Raw genomic sequence first — 17,719 nt, 5'->3', positions numbered from 1 at the left:
CACACACGCGTGTCAGTGCACACCAAGCCGACATCAACTTGATCAAAAAACGCATTCGCGTCGACACGATATCTGTGTCGACTTTCTAGGAAATTAATATGTATTTCAACGACTTCCACCTCGCTTCTTCATGATAATGTCAAAGGTACCTATATCTCGCCATATTGCCATTATATAAATGTATGCCACGTTGCTTTCCATTTCGCCGAGCTCATCGTGAGCCACATAATAACAAGGCATCCAAATTTATTTGCCTGAACTGCCTGCTTCGAGTAAATATCTGCGACGCTTCCGCCCACTCGATCATCTCAGCACGATACATTAATAACATCCGAGAACATCCCCTACATCCCTGAAACTCACTCTCGTTAGAGTGTACAGCACAGGTGGAGGCGCATCCTGCGTGACACCAAAATTACCGAATTTACGTCGGTGATGCACGGGTATGTCATCGTCCTTGCAGCGGGATTTGCAATATGGCTCCTCTTAGTCCTCAATCGAAAATTTAAATTTCCATCTTCAACTCTTTTCATATCTTCTTCATCTTTTTCTTCATATTCTTCCAATAAATATAATTATATCTTTAAACGAATAGAACTGGGATAATTTTTGAAAGTCAAACGTAACATTCGCATGTTAACGTCGCTCCAACTTTTAGTATTGATTCAAAAAGAAATCCATGAATCGTACAACGTGAGTAATTTAAAACTATCATTGGCGCGAAACGTGTAATTTGACCGGGAATTAGCTCGATCGCGCGAATGCGATTTACGCGCACGGAAAATCGTTATCTCGCGCGCATCGTCAGTCGAGATCTCGATAATCGCGAGGGCAAGCTTCCCCGTGCTATTTCCGCGTAACGAGGAACTTTGATTAATTGCCGGCGGTCGCAGTAGCGATCCCGCCCTCCATCGCGACCAGATCCATCCGGAACGCTCATTATACTCGACGCGCACCCCTTAAAATCCTACGATGGCGCACTCATGATGAAAGATTTCCGGCTGCTTCGCGATCTTCGCGGGATGCGCAGAAGTGGCAGACTCGCGGGATAGCCGGAAATTCCCCGTCTATCGCAAACTGCTGCGCTTAAGAGTAATCGAAACGCCATCCGCCAAGAGATGCCAAACTGCGGTATGTTTAACGATACTCTCGCATTCAAATCGCAAATCCGTGAACTCCGCGCGTGGATGGCCGTCAATCATCGCAGCTGGTAGAAGCTAATAGCTCGCGAAAATAAATTTATTGAAACCCGGAAGAGCAATCTCGTGCTGCGTGAGAGGAATTGTGAGAATCGATCTTGCCTGCACCGGTGATGGAAACAGTAATACAAATCATTGCGAGCTAACGACGAGCGTTGGTTTCACGTCTAAACAATCTTATTATTCAGAAGAAGAACAGCGAAGAGTATCGAATACTCTCCGCTCATGTTAATTTCAGAGATCAACTTTTGTATTTGCTCCTGGTTTCACCCCTGGAAATGTTATCTATGCTGAAGTCCTTTCCTTAGATTCTGCTCGCGCCCCCGTGCAAATGGTTTAATTAACAAAACATCGGCGTTTGAGAAAACAGTAATTACAATTGGCTAAAATTCGACGAACGTGCAAACTCAGGCTGAGCTGTAAATACCCATTAGCCGCACCTAATGGCAACAATGATATTTACTTCGAGGGTGCAAAACTTGGAGAGTCACAGGTTCCCAGTTTCTGAAAGGGACGGAATTTGTGGTGGTGCGCGCGAGTGAGCTATATTCTTACACCATTTCTTTGAACCCTACCCTTTCCCTGTCGTTGTGCTTTAGATGTAAAGGCGGCGACGTTTTGTGAAGGCGACCGTGCAATAACTGTATCGATAAAAGTGGCGAAAACGAGGCTTCCGCAATTCTCGCGAAGTTTTACACTTCTCCGAGATTTTCATTACATAAAACTTGCCGGGGATTGTATTTCGAACAAGTTAAAGGTTTCATTCTAGTTCCCCAGTTTACAGGCGAAAGTGATTGCGTGTAACAAACTCCGGATCAATTACCGTTCAAAGTACTGTGCGACTTAAATTACGAGACTTCTGAATAATTGCATTAAAACACAATTTCTAGGCTTTAATAATCTTGAAAGAACCACGAAGAAGTTGAAGAAATTGATAAAGCAAAAAATGCGCGAAGCCCTCAGTATTGCATCAAGACGTATGCGAGGCTTCTTTTCCTTTTTTCCTTTTCGAGCACATAGAGCGAAAGATTCGGAATGCACATGGCCGACATTCTTGAAACGACGTGAGATCGAGGAAAGTCAGCGAAGTGGAATTCAATCAGGGGAAACGTAGGCGCGAAAACTCGTTTTGGGGAGATAAAGAGATACTTCTTCAATTTAAAGAATTGAGGACAATTACGCGTGACCGCGATGTTTCAGCCTTTTCGTGTGTTCTGTGTCTCATCCGTTTACCGGGTCCACCGTTGTCCCGTCTATTCCTGTTTCCATTATCTGTCAGCGGAAAATCCTCTTTCTACGCATCCCTGGAGCCTGCCTTACATTTCACGTTATAGGTATACGGCGAGGATTGAGCGAATCCGTTTTAACATCAAAGACAGATATGCTCCGCCGGATATCAATTGCAAGATACGTTAATCCTGATCGTTCCGAAATCGTTCTTGCAAGCTAAGGGATTTTATTATCTCATTTACAACAACATTTATAACAACAGTAATGACTGTTATTATTATTATCAATATTATCGTTGCTGAATTATTGCCGTTTTTTTATTTATTTCTAACGCTCAATGCATAGATAATTTTCCTGTTGTACATTATATTTGTAATATTCTATTAAAAGCTCAATTTCGCTTAGAAAACAGTCCATAACTCTTTGATTAAGGTTTTCGCGTCTGGTCGTGTTCTACCCCTGGCTTTAAAAGCACGATTTTACGGAACTCGTTGTATTAATAAGTCCAGATATTATGCATGATTATTCAGGCGAAATCTCATGTATATTTTAGCGGTCTCTTATAATTCAAATCACCTCATTTAAATCATCTCATTTTAATTATCTTATTTAAATGCGCTGCGTTATATATTTTGCAATAACGCACGTTATCTGTCACTAAGGTTTAACTTGATGATATTATTATAGTTATTGTTGAAATACTGGTACGTGTGAAACGCTATAAGTTCGAAATACCACGGAATCTAAATGCGGCGCGTTCTCAATATTAATTGCACGTGACGCTGACTATTGTCTTTACTAATTACAATCGTGTGTAGAGCTCGTTGCGTGGAATACTAACTGTGTGTACGACGCATTTTGTCGAATTTATCAATTGTTCACTTCAAATGTGTATATAGTACGTGATACAAATATGTAACACAAATAGTATCGCAATGCGTTGCATGTCGAATTTTCTTATTGCATAATAGGAACGAGGAATAATTTAAACTCTTTTAAAATTGACATATGTGAATGCTTCAGAACCAAAATGCAGTTCGTGCATATATATATATATATATATATAAAATATCCAACATACACACACATGAATATATAAATATACAATACTGCCGTGATATTTCAGATTTGAAATGTACGACGAACAATACAATAGCTGGCGTTGCGAAGGAAGGCAAATTGGCGGAAGAACGCAGCTGATGCATTCGACATTCCGTCGTAGAAATTCCTTTTATTTTTGTTTAGGACATGAATGCACATTGACATTTCGCAATTTACGGCGTTTTCCATAAAATCATAAATTCAAAAATCTCACAGGTCATTGTTTAGGAAAATACATGGAAATATAAGAGAACGTTTCACAATAGTATTTCACATTGTTATTGCATTTATTAAATGCTTCTTTCAGTGCCAGATAATCTCAATTACAAATGCTATGCTATAAGAGAGAAAGAGGGGGAGAGAGAGAGAGGAACGAGAGGTAATATGTTAGGTTCTTTTCATACAATAAGAAAAGATTGCACCCTCCAACAAACCCGTAAGAAACGCAATTTCTCTATCGGTATTATCTAAATCCCGGTATTATATGTTACTCCTTCAAGCTTCATCTCAACAAGACGTCTTAACCCGACGACTTATTTAGAGTACTGATTATTTTCTTTGTCGCAGAAAAAAAGGAGCAAGAGAGATAAAAAGAGATAAAAAGAGAGAAAGAAAGTCAGAAATTTTTATTCCAACCACGCGCCTAACTGCGTCTCACTCCCAGCCTTAAAAGCACGCGTTTTCACGCATATACGGGTTGAAGGGAAGTCTAGCGTGGTTTTGGGGTAACATGGCACGTTGGTAACGGCTGTCGCCCACGAAAGGCCCTTCAGGCTCCTTCAAGGACTCCAGCGTGGAACTAGAACGGCGAGAATGTCAAGGGTCTCTCGCGAAGTCTCGTTAAATTGTAAATCGACCGTGGCTGACGCGATTTTGTAGATTTGAATCTTATCGGAATCTTTCTAAGCAAAACGTGTCGTTGATGTAACATTGAAGTAACGCGGACGCGTTTCCCGCTCGCACAAAGATATTTTCCGTCCAGCATTTTCGCGAGCGCATTTCACACCCGATGCTTCTCGCGATAATGACATAATTTTGCCGCCAGGAACATATTTCGCCCAGCGAAACTCTCGCGTGCAATCGTATTGACTCCGTCGCTGCTTATGAAATCGCGTATTGAGAAAACCGTCTCGAGAATAGACATCTTAAAATAGATAAATTCAGGTCACATCATACATTGTCAGCAATTGACATAATTTCGTTAATTTCTCTTAATTAATCTTATTGTACGCTAGACTGTCATCTTCTTCGATCACATCATTTTACGAGCGATTATATCAGAAGATTTTACATTAAAGTTGCAAGCCATCGTGACAAAATATTTTTTCATTTTGAATCGCAAATTAAAGATTTTAGACAGATTAAAGAAACGTAATGTACTGTGTCGAAATGATGATAGATAAATGGTAATAACGATGATTTATGAAGACTACAAATGCTTTCTCAAACGTCGAAACCACCTCAGGAAAGCCCTTTCTCAGTGAACTAATAAATATTCATCAACGCATGTTAATATGGTGTTATATGTTACTAAGCAGTCTGTATAATTTATGCAATGATAGTCGAGTGACATGAAGAACATAAAGGGGGCATAGAAATACGAGTTTAGCGGATGCTTCTTCGGTATCCTTTTGTAGGGCGGGACCGTCACAGGAGATTTGTGCGAGTTGTTGCCTACATCACATCCGCCTTTTGCGAATGACTAAAAGCGCTGAATAAAGATGGAGATGAAGCGCGCAACAAACAAAACGAGCCCCTGATAAAGAAGTTGTTGATTATTACTTGTTGGATCGGAGCGTATATTAAAGAAGCCACTGTTCTTTGTCACTGGTGTAGTTTATTAGTGCCACATAGCACAGTCAATGTTACAAAAATGCGGTTATATCGACGAAATACGCTCGGACGGCACTTTACGTCTGCCTACCCGAAGCACGCGTGTGATCACGATTTTGCAGACGGACCGTTCGGCTCGGCGACGATAGGCTGACTGCCCTGGTGTTATCGCGGGCGTGAAAGCTCGGCGCAAACATGAGTTTCTAGAACATTCGAGATGCGCGCGGGATACGAACCGATTCGTTATTCGCAAGAAAATCTCAACAGAAGTAGAAGTGCCTTTTCCGCTCAGTTTGAAAAGGATCGGGATGAATAACGGAAGATTGCGTGAGTAGCCGCCCACGCAGCGCGATACTTTCGATGAACAAAGGTTGCTCCCGTATTTTAGGACACTCGCACATACGCCAGTGCCTAACAGTCGGGGAGCAGAGAACGAGAACGGTTCGAGACGAGCAGCGAAGGTCCGGAGAGGAGAGCATCAGATGCGGCAATTGGCGTCCCCATCGATGGAGTCCCGGTTTCTTCAAGCAGACGGCACGCTATCTGTGCGCGATAATGGCCGGTGAAAGGCGCATATTGGCAGAAAACGAGAAACGAGACAATGGCAACGGAATGCAGCCGGCCGATGAGAATCACCGGCCGGGCAAAAATAGAACCGATGTTCTCTTGTGTCGAGAAATTCACGGGTGCGGAGCGACAACGGTTATCTATGTCAACCACGAGATTGGAGACCTAGGTTTTTTCCACCCCTCTCTCTCTCTAAAAATACTCCTTACGTATGGATCTTCGACTGATGATAAAGCTGCGCGAAATGAAATACCGCGTCGTTGTATCGAAATAGAAATAAAGTGCGAGGGGCGCACTGTGATAAAGGGAAAATTGTATATCTGCCATTTACACCAGCCCCTACGGGCGTCTCTTACGGTATCTATCGTCGTGACATGCACTGATTGATAGCTTTAAAATTACATTGTTATCATTCCCCGTTCGATTTTCCTGTCTTATTGGCGATTTCGGATGCGATCATAAAACAATCTCGCTCGGAGAAATTGTCTCATAAAAATCTCATTCGGGCAGAATCAAAGGGGAGAGGTGGAGATGAGGGTCACCCAATGGAGCGGCTGAATCTCGCTCTGCTCAACCTCAACGTCCATCAGCGTTATACGTTAATAAGGCTAATGGGAAAAGAAAAAAGGAAAAGGAAACCTCCAAGTGAATCAGCCATTCGCGATTGCTCGGCGTCGCGTTCTTGTTCTGTAATTTCCTGCCTGTCCTGTAATTTTAATCGCCGGTTGTGCGTCCAATAATAATAATTACGATTGGTACCGGCGCGCACGGTTCATCACGTGAATGTCGATCGCGTCGCCACCGCGGGAAACGTTACCTCAATTTATCGTTTTTCCAGACCGCATTGTTTGCTCAAAGTGGTAAAGGCCAAAGCCGTATCGCGTCTGCCATTGTATCCAAACAGATTGTCAGCTACGTTACATGTGGTTTCACGGTAGCGGACGGACGGAGGCCGCGAAATACGCGCGGCGCGTTTCAGCCGATTTGGCGGATATCCAGCACGAGCGATTGCATTATCCCAATTGTTTCTTCCGCAATGTCTAACCGCGGAACGGATTCCCCGAGCGGGCTCCCGGCGGCGGTACATGTTCAGCGCTGGCTTTTGACGGACGAGCGCTGTTCCCGTGCAGCACGGGCGATTTTTATGGCGCGGATGAAAGCGACGGGAACGAGACGCCGTCCCGGATGAAGTACGTCCGCGGAAGGTGATACCAACAGCCAACTCGTGCTAGGTGCACCTGCTAGGTCAGAGCATCGATCTCCGGAAAATTCACGGACCATTCTCGCCCGTACCGACCTTATTCTTCGTCGTCCTCTCCCGTTACTTCCATGTATCATTGTCCCGCACGTCCGGCCCTGCCAACGAGAATACACCGCACAAAACGCCTCGTCCGACTATTGTCTCCGTTACATCCCATTCATGAAGCAGTTCGACTCTCAAAGCCCGCGGTCGATAGCGAACTAAGACTTACGCGACACACTACCACCCTCATACACGGAGACTACAAGTGCACATTGATATCGGGGCGGAACCATCGGTGGACGTGGGGCGGATTGTATTTTCGCGATGTCGATACACGCGCGGCCATCCCGAAGGACTCGGCGACGCAGACGTTTATTGTCTGACGTCTCTAAAGGGCTTATTCCGCCGTAGATGCACTGAACGGGATAAAGACGCTCCCCTTGAGACTTTCGTCTCCGTCAGACGAGGGAACGCGACTACGTCGTGCGGGATCTTTCTTCATGAGACGCTGTGTTTCACGGAAATCACACAGCCACGGTTTGCGAGAAGCCTCCAGACATTACCAAGATCCGTCGGAAACAGTAAATTCGTCTTTGCGAGACTCGCCGTTTCGATACGATCTAAGACGCGTGTTATGCTAGTGAGCATTCGGAAACGCACACGTTGAATCCTGTCACGAAACGCGGAATTTTATAAAGATGCGAACTCTGCCACTAGAATATCTTTTTTTGCCTCAGACATTGTTCCTACAAAGGCCGGCATGCAAAGTGGAGCGGTATGTAAGAACGAGTCGCGGTCCTTTATGATGGTACGTGCAATTCGCATTTTTTAATTTTTTTTCCCGCGTTGCGGTTAACTCAATTTCAACGAAATAATTTCATAGAAGAAATTATGTATTTCGGTTAATAAAAATTAAATTTACGAGCACGAAATTTTGTACGTGTAATTTTCCCCTCGATGCAGATAAAAAATATAAATGGATATAAATTATATTAAATTTTAGCTTCTCTTTATGTAATCCAAGTTAGCTTTACATCCATCATAAATGCAAACGTTTACACAAATACCAGTAAAAAAAATAAAAGAGAAACGTTAAATTATCAACTTTGTACTTGATCGATGCGACATTTCGACAGCAGTAAAACCTGACAGTAATCATTCGCAGTTTATTTGAAAAGTGTACACGCGAAAAATAGAACGGTGCAGCGCGATCTCCCACGGGGTTGTTTGTTAAAACAAGAAACGAGAGCGGGCCATTAAACAACGGAAAACAGCGCTTATTGTTTCGAGATACAGACGGGGTACATGTATTAAACTTGGAGAAAAGTTTGGAACGAGTATCGCGAATAATTATCGCAGTGGATATAAATCTCTCGTCTCCCGTAAGAAATTCTCTCCCGTTCTCCCAACAAAAATTATTACAACTCCCTCGGTTCAACAAAACCAAGCCTCCCGCGCTTTACATCCGCAAACATTTGTCGAATGTTTACTCCGAGACGCGAAGATATTATTCTGAAAGTGAGTCTCTCTTTCTCTCCTCATCCCCCTTTCTTTGTGTATAAAAGTACACGCGTCCGAAATGCATTTCTGTTGTAACGAGCGCGTAAACGAACGCATCATAAAAGAATCCAGGTCGTACATCCTGCGATGTCGATTTTCGAGATGAAGTCTCGTCGCGCGAGGGTGTTCGCAGACCACGCAGCCGTAAGCTTAGTAGCGCGCAAGGGGGTAAGTCGGAAATTGTCCAAGCAAGTCTCGTAGTCGCTGGAGGATCTTTTTAACTTGGTCTCGTCGCATCGGCATGAACTTTGCGGCATTCGTGTATTTTATTCGCGCGAACGCTTCAAGAATCCATTTCCATTTGTCAGTGTGTCGATAGCACTTTTTCTCACGACATTGATCCTCTCTATCTTTCAAGATAATAGCAATTTATCACTAGGACTCCGTGCCATCTTATCAGATTCACACGGCGACTACGTTTCTTTCTCTCTCAGCGGTGCTTCTCGCGATGTTGAACCGCAAAGCTGTCATGACACCCATGAAAAATGTAACAGGGGATTTAATCCACAATCTGTTTTGCTGTTGCACTGATATTTGTACACGTGTTATTTGTAGTATATATATGTGTATGATATTAGCGGCAGCGAATCTCAGGATGGTTTCGGATTAAAATCGCACAGTGATTTAAGAATCTTAAAATATATTTTGCATGATATTACATATTCTCTTAGAGACAGAAAGAATGCGTGAAAGAAGCAGAATTTTACAGAAATAAGAAGGACAAAATTATGAGGATGAAAATTACATTATAGAATAAATTTCACAAATTTTAAATATTGATCAGTGCACGTAAAATAATTATAAGTATATTATTGACATATAATTGCATGTTCGTTCCCGTTCGATGAAAATCTATATTAACTTTCGTGTTAATATTGACTTATTAATGTCAAGTTGTTGCAGCCGTCCTCGTCTAATTAATGAAGTGAAGAGAGCAGAATTTATGTCACTAAATTAAATTATGTAAATTACTCGTGAGTGGCGAGACATTATGGCCCAGTTATGAATCGTCTATCATATATAGGCACAATTAACGATATTCATTACGTGCTAACAATATTTACTAATTTGACATCTGAAACCAAAATATGTGTTAACTGCAAAATGAAGCACCGTTGACATCTTAATTAACGGAGATGAATTATAATCGATATATCAATATTTGCACAACACAAATAGATTACATAATAGATGTAGTATTTTCCGCGATTAGGTAAATCCAATCTTTACATAATTTTATATCATTTTTTTAAATACATAAAACTATAATATCTCACGTAATATCTAACACTTTTATTAATATATTCGTCATTAATATGGTTTATTATACTATATAATTATACGAATAATAATATTATATCAATATTTATTGCTTTGCATCTTGATAAATTTATCGATATAAATATCGACTCTGGAAAAAGTTTGGAAGACAGAAAAACGTTTCCACCGTCTCAGAAAATATCTGCATTATCTGTATTTGTATTCGCATTCATTCTCAAATGTCGAGCGATACCGACCCTATTTCATACGCAACAGGTTCCGAGCCCCGTAACCGCGTTATGAGAGCTAATTTTTTATCATTCAATTTATGCTTTGAACGTGGAAATGTGAGCCGACTGACGTGGAAACGGCTCGACGGTGTCGAGCGAGGATTTACGCAAGCTGATTGTCCCCGTAAACAGAGACGTCGCGAAAATCATGGATATGCATGACGCACGACGTTCGTTAAGCCAGTAGTTGCGTCCAGAATATTGTCAGACGCAAGGTGGAAACGCTGGAAACGTGCTGCGAAGCTGAGAAAGCCCTCGACGAACGTGCACTCCATTCCACGACAGTTTCTACCACGATTCTAAGGGCTTTAATGCCCCGCATTTCCACGTCACCGGCTTCGTTCGTCCAATATCGGTATTTCGATGGAACATCCGCAGCGTTCCCGAACTTTAATTGCACCCCGTCAGTTTCCGTAATATAATTTTTCGGAAAGGTCATTCTCGAACTGTTGAACAGACGAGGACGCGCCAAGGGTCCAATTTCCTCGTCGAGGATGATTGGTCGAGTTCCGACTTCCGCGCGCATCCCCTTGTCAAGACCCAGTGAAATCGTAACAAGGTGCGGGGGCGGATAGCACTCGTGCAAAAGTTCGAGAAGTCTCTGCCTGCTCGCGACTCGCCGTCCTGTTCGTGAAAATCCTCGAGATCTTTTTTCTCCGCGCTTTCGAGTCCACCTCGGGTCTCCATTCGCGTTGAATAATTGCTCGTTAAGGCGCGCCAGAGCCTCTCCTCTCGCTCATCTCAGCGGTCCAGTACGAAGAACGTGCGGCGACGATCCGTATTTTTTCTCGCCTCGCAGTGGTAATGACGCCGTTTGTAATCGTTCGTTTCGCTCGAAAGGTGCACGCGACCTTTATCGTTCACACGATATTCATTCAATTGACATTTGCCCTTTTGGTCGTTTCCTTCGTTGGTCGTACCACTGTAATACTGAATCTCGTTCCAACTAAGGGTTCTCATGAGTACGTAATGACCAATACTTTACGTGACATATTATTTCGTTAAAATAATTTACTCTGAGTACGTGTGCGTAAATATGTATGAATACTCTCTGATAATGTATTAGGTGCTTGCAAAAGGTCATAAGGTAATACAAATAGATGAATTGCCTCAAAAGTCATTTTATCGGCGCGGAATCAAATCAAACTGAAAGGCTATTGCTGAAAGGTGACGAAAGGTTATTAATAGCAACGGCCAATACTTTGATTAAAATATTATATGTCATTTTATAATTCCGGAAAGCACATTTTCCTAAGAAATTTATCGATTATTAGCAGTCTCGCGCGAGATCCATCGAAATTTCTATTTCTGTGTATTTCTAGTGCGATTCTGGAGTTGCCGTGGATAGATTCTTTCACGCCCTGTATTCGACGAGGAAGAAACATCTGATGCCGTTCCTGCTCGGCACTGCCTGCTCCGAAGTCACCGAGACACTGGCGAAAATTGTGCCCTATTGGAACGTGATTCAAGTGTCGTTTGGATCGACGGCTCCAGCACTCTCGGATTCCAACGAGTTCCCTCTATTCGTGCGAACTGTCGCGCCGGATTCGAGTCACAATCCAGCTAGGATAGCATTGATCAAACACTTCGGATGGGACACCGTCACGGCGCTTTCGCAAACAGGCGACATGTACTCCTTGGTAAGTAGGTCGTAAGGAACACGAATGTCGAGTAAATCGGCTCCCCACCCCGAATTTATCGAAGCAGCTTCGAACGGTTTTTCGTATCGCTTTAATAGTCTACACCGGAAATAACTTGTATCGTAATATCAGTGGGCGTTATATCGCGTTACCTCGGAGGCGGAAGCAATTCGTTGTTTCACAAAATTCCAATCCCTTGCTCTTTGCTGGAAATCTCCATATAAACGGAGATCATAAAGTAGTAAATCATAAAGTGTAATTTACAGTATAATTGACTTGCGGTTCTTTTTCAATCTGATATGTCAGCGAATAAATCAGCATGGACATGAAATATTCTATAAAATATATCGGCGGGCCGGTCGAGATCATCACATTCAGCGTGCAATAACAATGAAAATCAGCTCGTTCGTAAAGAATGGCATCGAGATTGCGGTTGACGTTAATTACGATTCAAACACATACGCCAAAAATATCCACTTAAATAAATCCGGGGTCTCTAGTGCCACTGCTTTTATGGCGCAATCGCGATCGCGATCGGATGGAGCGGAATTCAATGGCTGAGACGCAGGGGAAAAACGCGCGAGTAGGCGGGAGCAAACATTTTCCACGGATATATTTATCTCTCTGTCTCGCTTGATGTAACCGCGCATTTAATTGCGAGCTACCCCACGGAAGTTCGTTTGTGTCCGGCGTGACGTGCGGTCCGCGCGGTGAAGTTTCCGTTATGTCGGCTTTAATTAACTTTCGATTTGTACCCACGCGCAGTTAACTAGAGAGTACCGCGCCCTCGGTATCGCGTTTCGGTTAATTCTCGGTCAATTCCCATCGTTACATTGTAACGGAAGCTACCGCGCATCACATCCAATTTTAATGCACAAGCGAGAAATACATGATGAGTGAAGCCAGGAATATCATAGGGGGAGGACCGAAGAATGTAAATTAGCGCCTAACCGCAATTTACGCAATTTGCAACACGAATATCGCAACACTTTTTTTATCGTAATGTACCAAATGCCCGCGCAATTTCCGCTGGTGTATTGATCGGCGGCTCGAAGACCGATCTTCTCTTAGCGAAAGAGAAGTTCGATCGCGTGAATTTTTAACAAAGCACGTATATAAGTCGTTTATCTCGAGAGTGTGACAGTTATGAGGGTGTCGCGGAAATTGACGTATCGCGCGAGTTTACGTTCGCGGATCTCGTTAAAATTCATATTGTTGCAAAACTGAACTGCAAGCAGTTTCGTAACAAACGACTCGTATCTAGACGCAAGCACGCGCTCACGCGCATCGCGCGCGCTCGGCAAATAAATTGCGCGTCGCAGAGCGCCGCTTATCGAGAAGGGTCCCGCGATTGCGAAACGAACGAAACGGCGCGATAACGAAACGGGAAACATCCCTCCGCGGATAACGAAAAGGGACGCCGCTCGTCGTCCTGACGTATGACGCGTATTTATAAGGGCGACGCGTTCTCGTCTCGTCTATATAGGACGAGACAAACAAATGGGCGCACTACACCACGTTCATTGTTGGCCTCGTGCCTTAGTCCTTGCACGTTGCGTCTCTGTTCCAGGCAGTGAACGATCTGGTCACAGAACTGGAGCAGGCGAATATCACGTGCACCGCTACCATCACATTCGCCGAGAACGATTACAAGGAGCAACTGCGAACTTTGAAAGTAAGTCGCTCTTAAAACGTTAATCGTCCCTTTCTCTTTGCTCTGCCGACGTCTCGGCGACGAGGCTTTTTAATGAACGTTCGATCTCGCGCAGTCCGGTTCAGTCGAAAGGTGGTGGTTCAGCCGGCGCGCGGCGGTTCGGCTGATGGTTACCCGCGTCACCGTCGCAATGGTTCAGCCGTCTTTCGACCGCCGTAATTCACCTCCTTTGAAATGCAAAGTCCGTTTTCGCGAAGTGAACGCCGGGATATCGATTAGACCGATGCGGACGCATCGGGATTAAATTTGCGCTTGCCACATTAACGCGTGCGAATTAACCCAATTTCGGAAATGGATGATTCAGCCGATACATAACTTAGATACGAATGTTCGTTGTGATATCTAAATTGCAGAAAACGCCGGATGAGAATTTCATTTGGATTAATGCGGAATTGCGACGAATGAAATTTTCAATATACAATCGCCGCTCTTTCAATTTGCTTTATTAATATCGATAACTGCAATCAACGTTCACGCGTATTAGCGGTATTTTATTAAAGCGAAACTGAAACTTTCAACAAGGGATACGCGACTCACCGTACACGTTTGATTACAGGAATTGGACACTAGAATTATCATCGGGAGCTTTTCATCGCGACTGGCGCAACGTGTCTTTTGCGAGGTGAGTTGTAAAGGCAAATGTAAATCGATGATAAAATTATCTACGAAAAATATATTTGCGTTCCCGTGATTGTCGCAAACAAACTCTCGTGCAATGAGGATAAAACGTAGGACGTGCATGATGAAAAGTAGTGGCGCTCTCACAGACCAACATAATGGTTCTTTCAATAATTCTCATTACAACTCGTGTAATTTCAGCAGAGTCAGATCGCCATTTCGACTATTCACTCAATGCCGAAGTTTCTGTTTGGCTGCAAACACTCGTGCGCGAAAAAACAATTTTGCGGTTGTTTCGCGCGTCCGCCAGTAGAATTTGGGACGAGGTTTTTGCCTCGGTATAGAAAGCACAGTAAAACGTACACAGATAAACCCCCAGACTCGTTACGTGCAGAAGAATTTTACGTATTTTGTTTTGCAACACCTAACGATTGCAAAATTCGATTCAAAGTTTAACTTTTTCAACGCTCATATCCTTGAACAGTAATTATCCTCATTTAGTGATCTCGAAAGCGAGATTATCTATTTTACCTCTTTTACAATTACTCTTCGCGAAGAAGTAATAATAAAACATAAGAAAACTCTCCCATAAATACTTTCTATCGCTCGTAAAATGCAATCCTCTTAATATTTGATAACTATGCGTTAAAGCTGTGCAACCTAATACGATTACGATACATGAAGAATAGATAAACGCCCACTTGTGAACGCGTTCAATACATTTCAATCTCGTTGAACCCGGAAATCGAGAGTATTGTCATGCCAACCATTATAGAAGAAGAGCACGATGGATTTTACGAAGAAGAAATAACGCATCCATCATATGCAATTCGAATGTATGATTCACTTGACGGTAAGCATTCATCCACCGACCTGCAGTACATCAATTCCCTTCGAACTTCGCAAGAGGGAGGCGCTCGGCAATCCGTTGCAGTGCTTCTGGATTTTACGAGCGTTAGGAGCAGTTTGATTTTTTTCGCAGATGCTTACAAAACTCGAGTGAAAAAAAGAGAGATACCGAAGCGCCACTGTGCTCCGTTCCTCCGGTATCACGAAATTTTCAACAGAACTCTGTAACACCTATAAACCATCGAGCTGAATGGTTTTTGATTTATCTGTGGATACGTGTATCGCCATATATGTATGCCCATATACAGGGTGTCATTTTTTGTGGATGTAAAGGTTTAGTCAGGGAAACGTTGGGATTTTCCGACCCCCAAAATCTATAATTTTGTTTATTAACATAACCATTTAGCCAGAAATGTGCTTCGTCCGTGTAAATTATCAATTTTGCATCAAGTTCTCCATCTTCAAACATTCCATTTATCGTCTTGCAGAATTCCACACGTTTCGTCATAGCGCGTTTGGTTAGCAATTGATGCGATGTTATTTTATAGGGATGCATTTTCAGGAAATGTTTTAAAATCCTGTGTAACGTTGTTTTGGATATTTCAAGAGCTTGGGCAGCTTTCCGAATGGAAGAATTTGGATTCTCTTCAAAATACTTCTTAATATCTTCAATGTTTTCTTCTGCAGCTACAGACACAGAAGGACCTGGCAGATCATGTCTACGGTCTTAGATAGTTCCATACTGCATAAAATTATCGATAATTCTGATAAAAATAACACAAAACATTATTTTAATGCAGATTTATTGCCAAAAAATGGAGTGACGTAACGCATACGTTTAAAGAAATAATAAATTCTAACCTTTTCAGCGTGTTTTCGCTCTTAACTTTATGTGTTCCGTATTTAGTACGAAACCCCCTGTAAGCATTGCTATAAACTTTTCCTCTGGAAAAGAAGCACTCGACAAGATAAATCTTTTCTTCCGTCGTCAGATTACTCATTTTGACGCGCACGGACTTGCATCTACCACAACCAGAATAAAACTGCGGACACTCAGATGAACGACCGTTAACCGTAAGACCCTTTCTGAAGTCATGGAGGGGAGAACCAATCGTTTACTTTCAGCAACTTCCCATGGGACACACTGTATGATAGCTATCACACACAGTCCTTCTCCTATCATTTATCAGCTGAATGCAGTAGGAATGCAAAGTGGCAGAATGGATATCAAACGTATCGACTGGGTGTTACCATAACGCATAAGCATAAGCGCATAACGCTATTGCAGAAGTAGGGCACGAAGTTTATCCTCTCCCTCGTTCCCTTTGTAATTTGAGTCCGAGCTATCCGCAGAGGCTTTCGGGTTCTTGTTTGTCGAACGAGGTTTGAAGTACACATCCGGCTCGCATAGTGATGAACATGCAGATCAGGGAACGGAATATACATAAGCAAATAACAGATTGGTGTTATCAATTGGGAACCTTGCACTTGCATCGTGCTTGATCCACCACTTAATCCTAATTCGATCCACGTGTTTCATTACTCGTAAGGAGAGAGAACAATGCAGTGATAACACATGTGAAACGATTTCACACGCGAGAGCCCGCTCAAGTAATTGTTACTAAACTGTTGCAAAATCGCGAGTAGTGCAAATGTCGCGTTAGTATGAAACATAGGACGCTAAGAGATTGCATTAACTTTGTAGCGGGAGCAAATAAGAATGTCATAAAGTTTGCCATTATTACTTAACGAGCATTAAGAAAATTGTGCACGTTTCATAAACGCGCGCATTGCTTTATCTTCTTGTTATGGCAGGCCCATGATGACTATTATCTCTCTCTTGAAATGAAACTCTTTATAACTTGTAACAATTTTTTGTTTGTGCAATATGCAACTGAACTGTGGTTGCTTTTCGCTGTGGATACATATAACGTTAACGATTTATTTGAATATTCGAGGCAAAATTAAAAGCTGGTTTAATAATTGATGTACAAAAAATATAATAGAATAGTAAAAATATATTATACAACGCCTTTTGATTTTGCAAACAGATGGATTATTTGTCGAGTCGAGATAACGAGGAAAGACAGGCAGAAAATGTCTGATAGAAAACAAGCTTTAACTATTAGTAAACTATCTGATGATAAAATTACTTTTTTCAACGGCGAACGAAGCGAGTTTTGATAACAGAAAATGTCTGATGTAAAACAAGAGCAAGCGCTAACTGATAACTATTGAACGCAATGAGTTCCCAGCTATGAATGAAACGAGTTTTCCGCTTGACTTTTGTTCTTCGTTATTTCGACTTTGTACGCTGGACCGTTTCGATGTGTTCCCATTACAGGTCCGTAATTGTCACTTTGCCGAAATTAATTGAGAGAAAAAAAAGTGTACCGAATTTTTTTCATCCACAAATATCCTCGAAGAGAACCAGCCTATATCGTTTTCACGTTAAATTTCTAGTTCTAATTCTTGCGTATACATCACTCGGTGAACCTCACGTTGAAATTGCAGCCGCTTCGTTGCATCCTAGAATATATGTACTCCATGTACCGTTGCCACAAATTACCCAGATTGCAATAAGTCTCTAAATGTTCCTCTTTTCTCTCCCTCTC

At 42.5% G+C, this 17,719-nt stretch overlaps 1 protein-coding gene across 1 annotated transcript in view; it reads left to right on the top strand.

Moving 5' to 3' along the window:
- Positions 1–17,719, top strand: part of LOC105281380 — a 65,043-nt gene that overhangs the window by 17,994 nt on the left and 29,330 nt on the right. The window contains exons 3-5 of the mRNA XM_011342579.3: positions 11,606–11,923; positions 13,494–13,598; positions 14,194–14,259. Of these exons, the coding sequence (XP_011340881.1) occupies positions 11,606–11,923; positions 13,494–13,598; positions 14,194–14,259 (489 nt within the window). The remainder of the gene's footprint in view (positions 1–11,605; positions 11,924–13,493; positions 13,599–14,193; positions 14,260–17,719) is intronic.

This window comes from Ooceraea biroi, chromosome 3 (genome assembly GCF_003672135.1).
Source record: "Ooceraea biroi isolate clonal line C1 chromosome 3, Obir_v5.4, whole genome shotgun sequence".
NCBI classification, from domain to species: Eukaryota; Metazoa; Arthropoda; class Insecta; order Hymenoptera; family Formicidae; genus Ooceraea; species Ooceraea biroi.
This window is presented reverse-complemented; position numbering and strand designations above follow the sequence as displayed.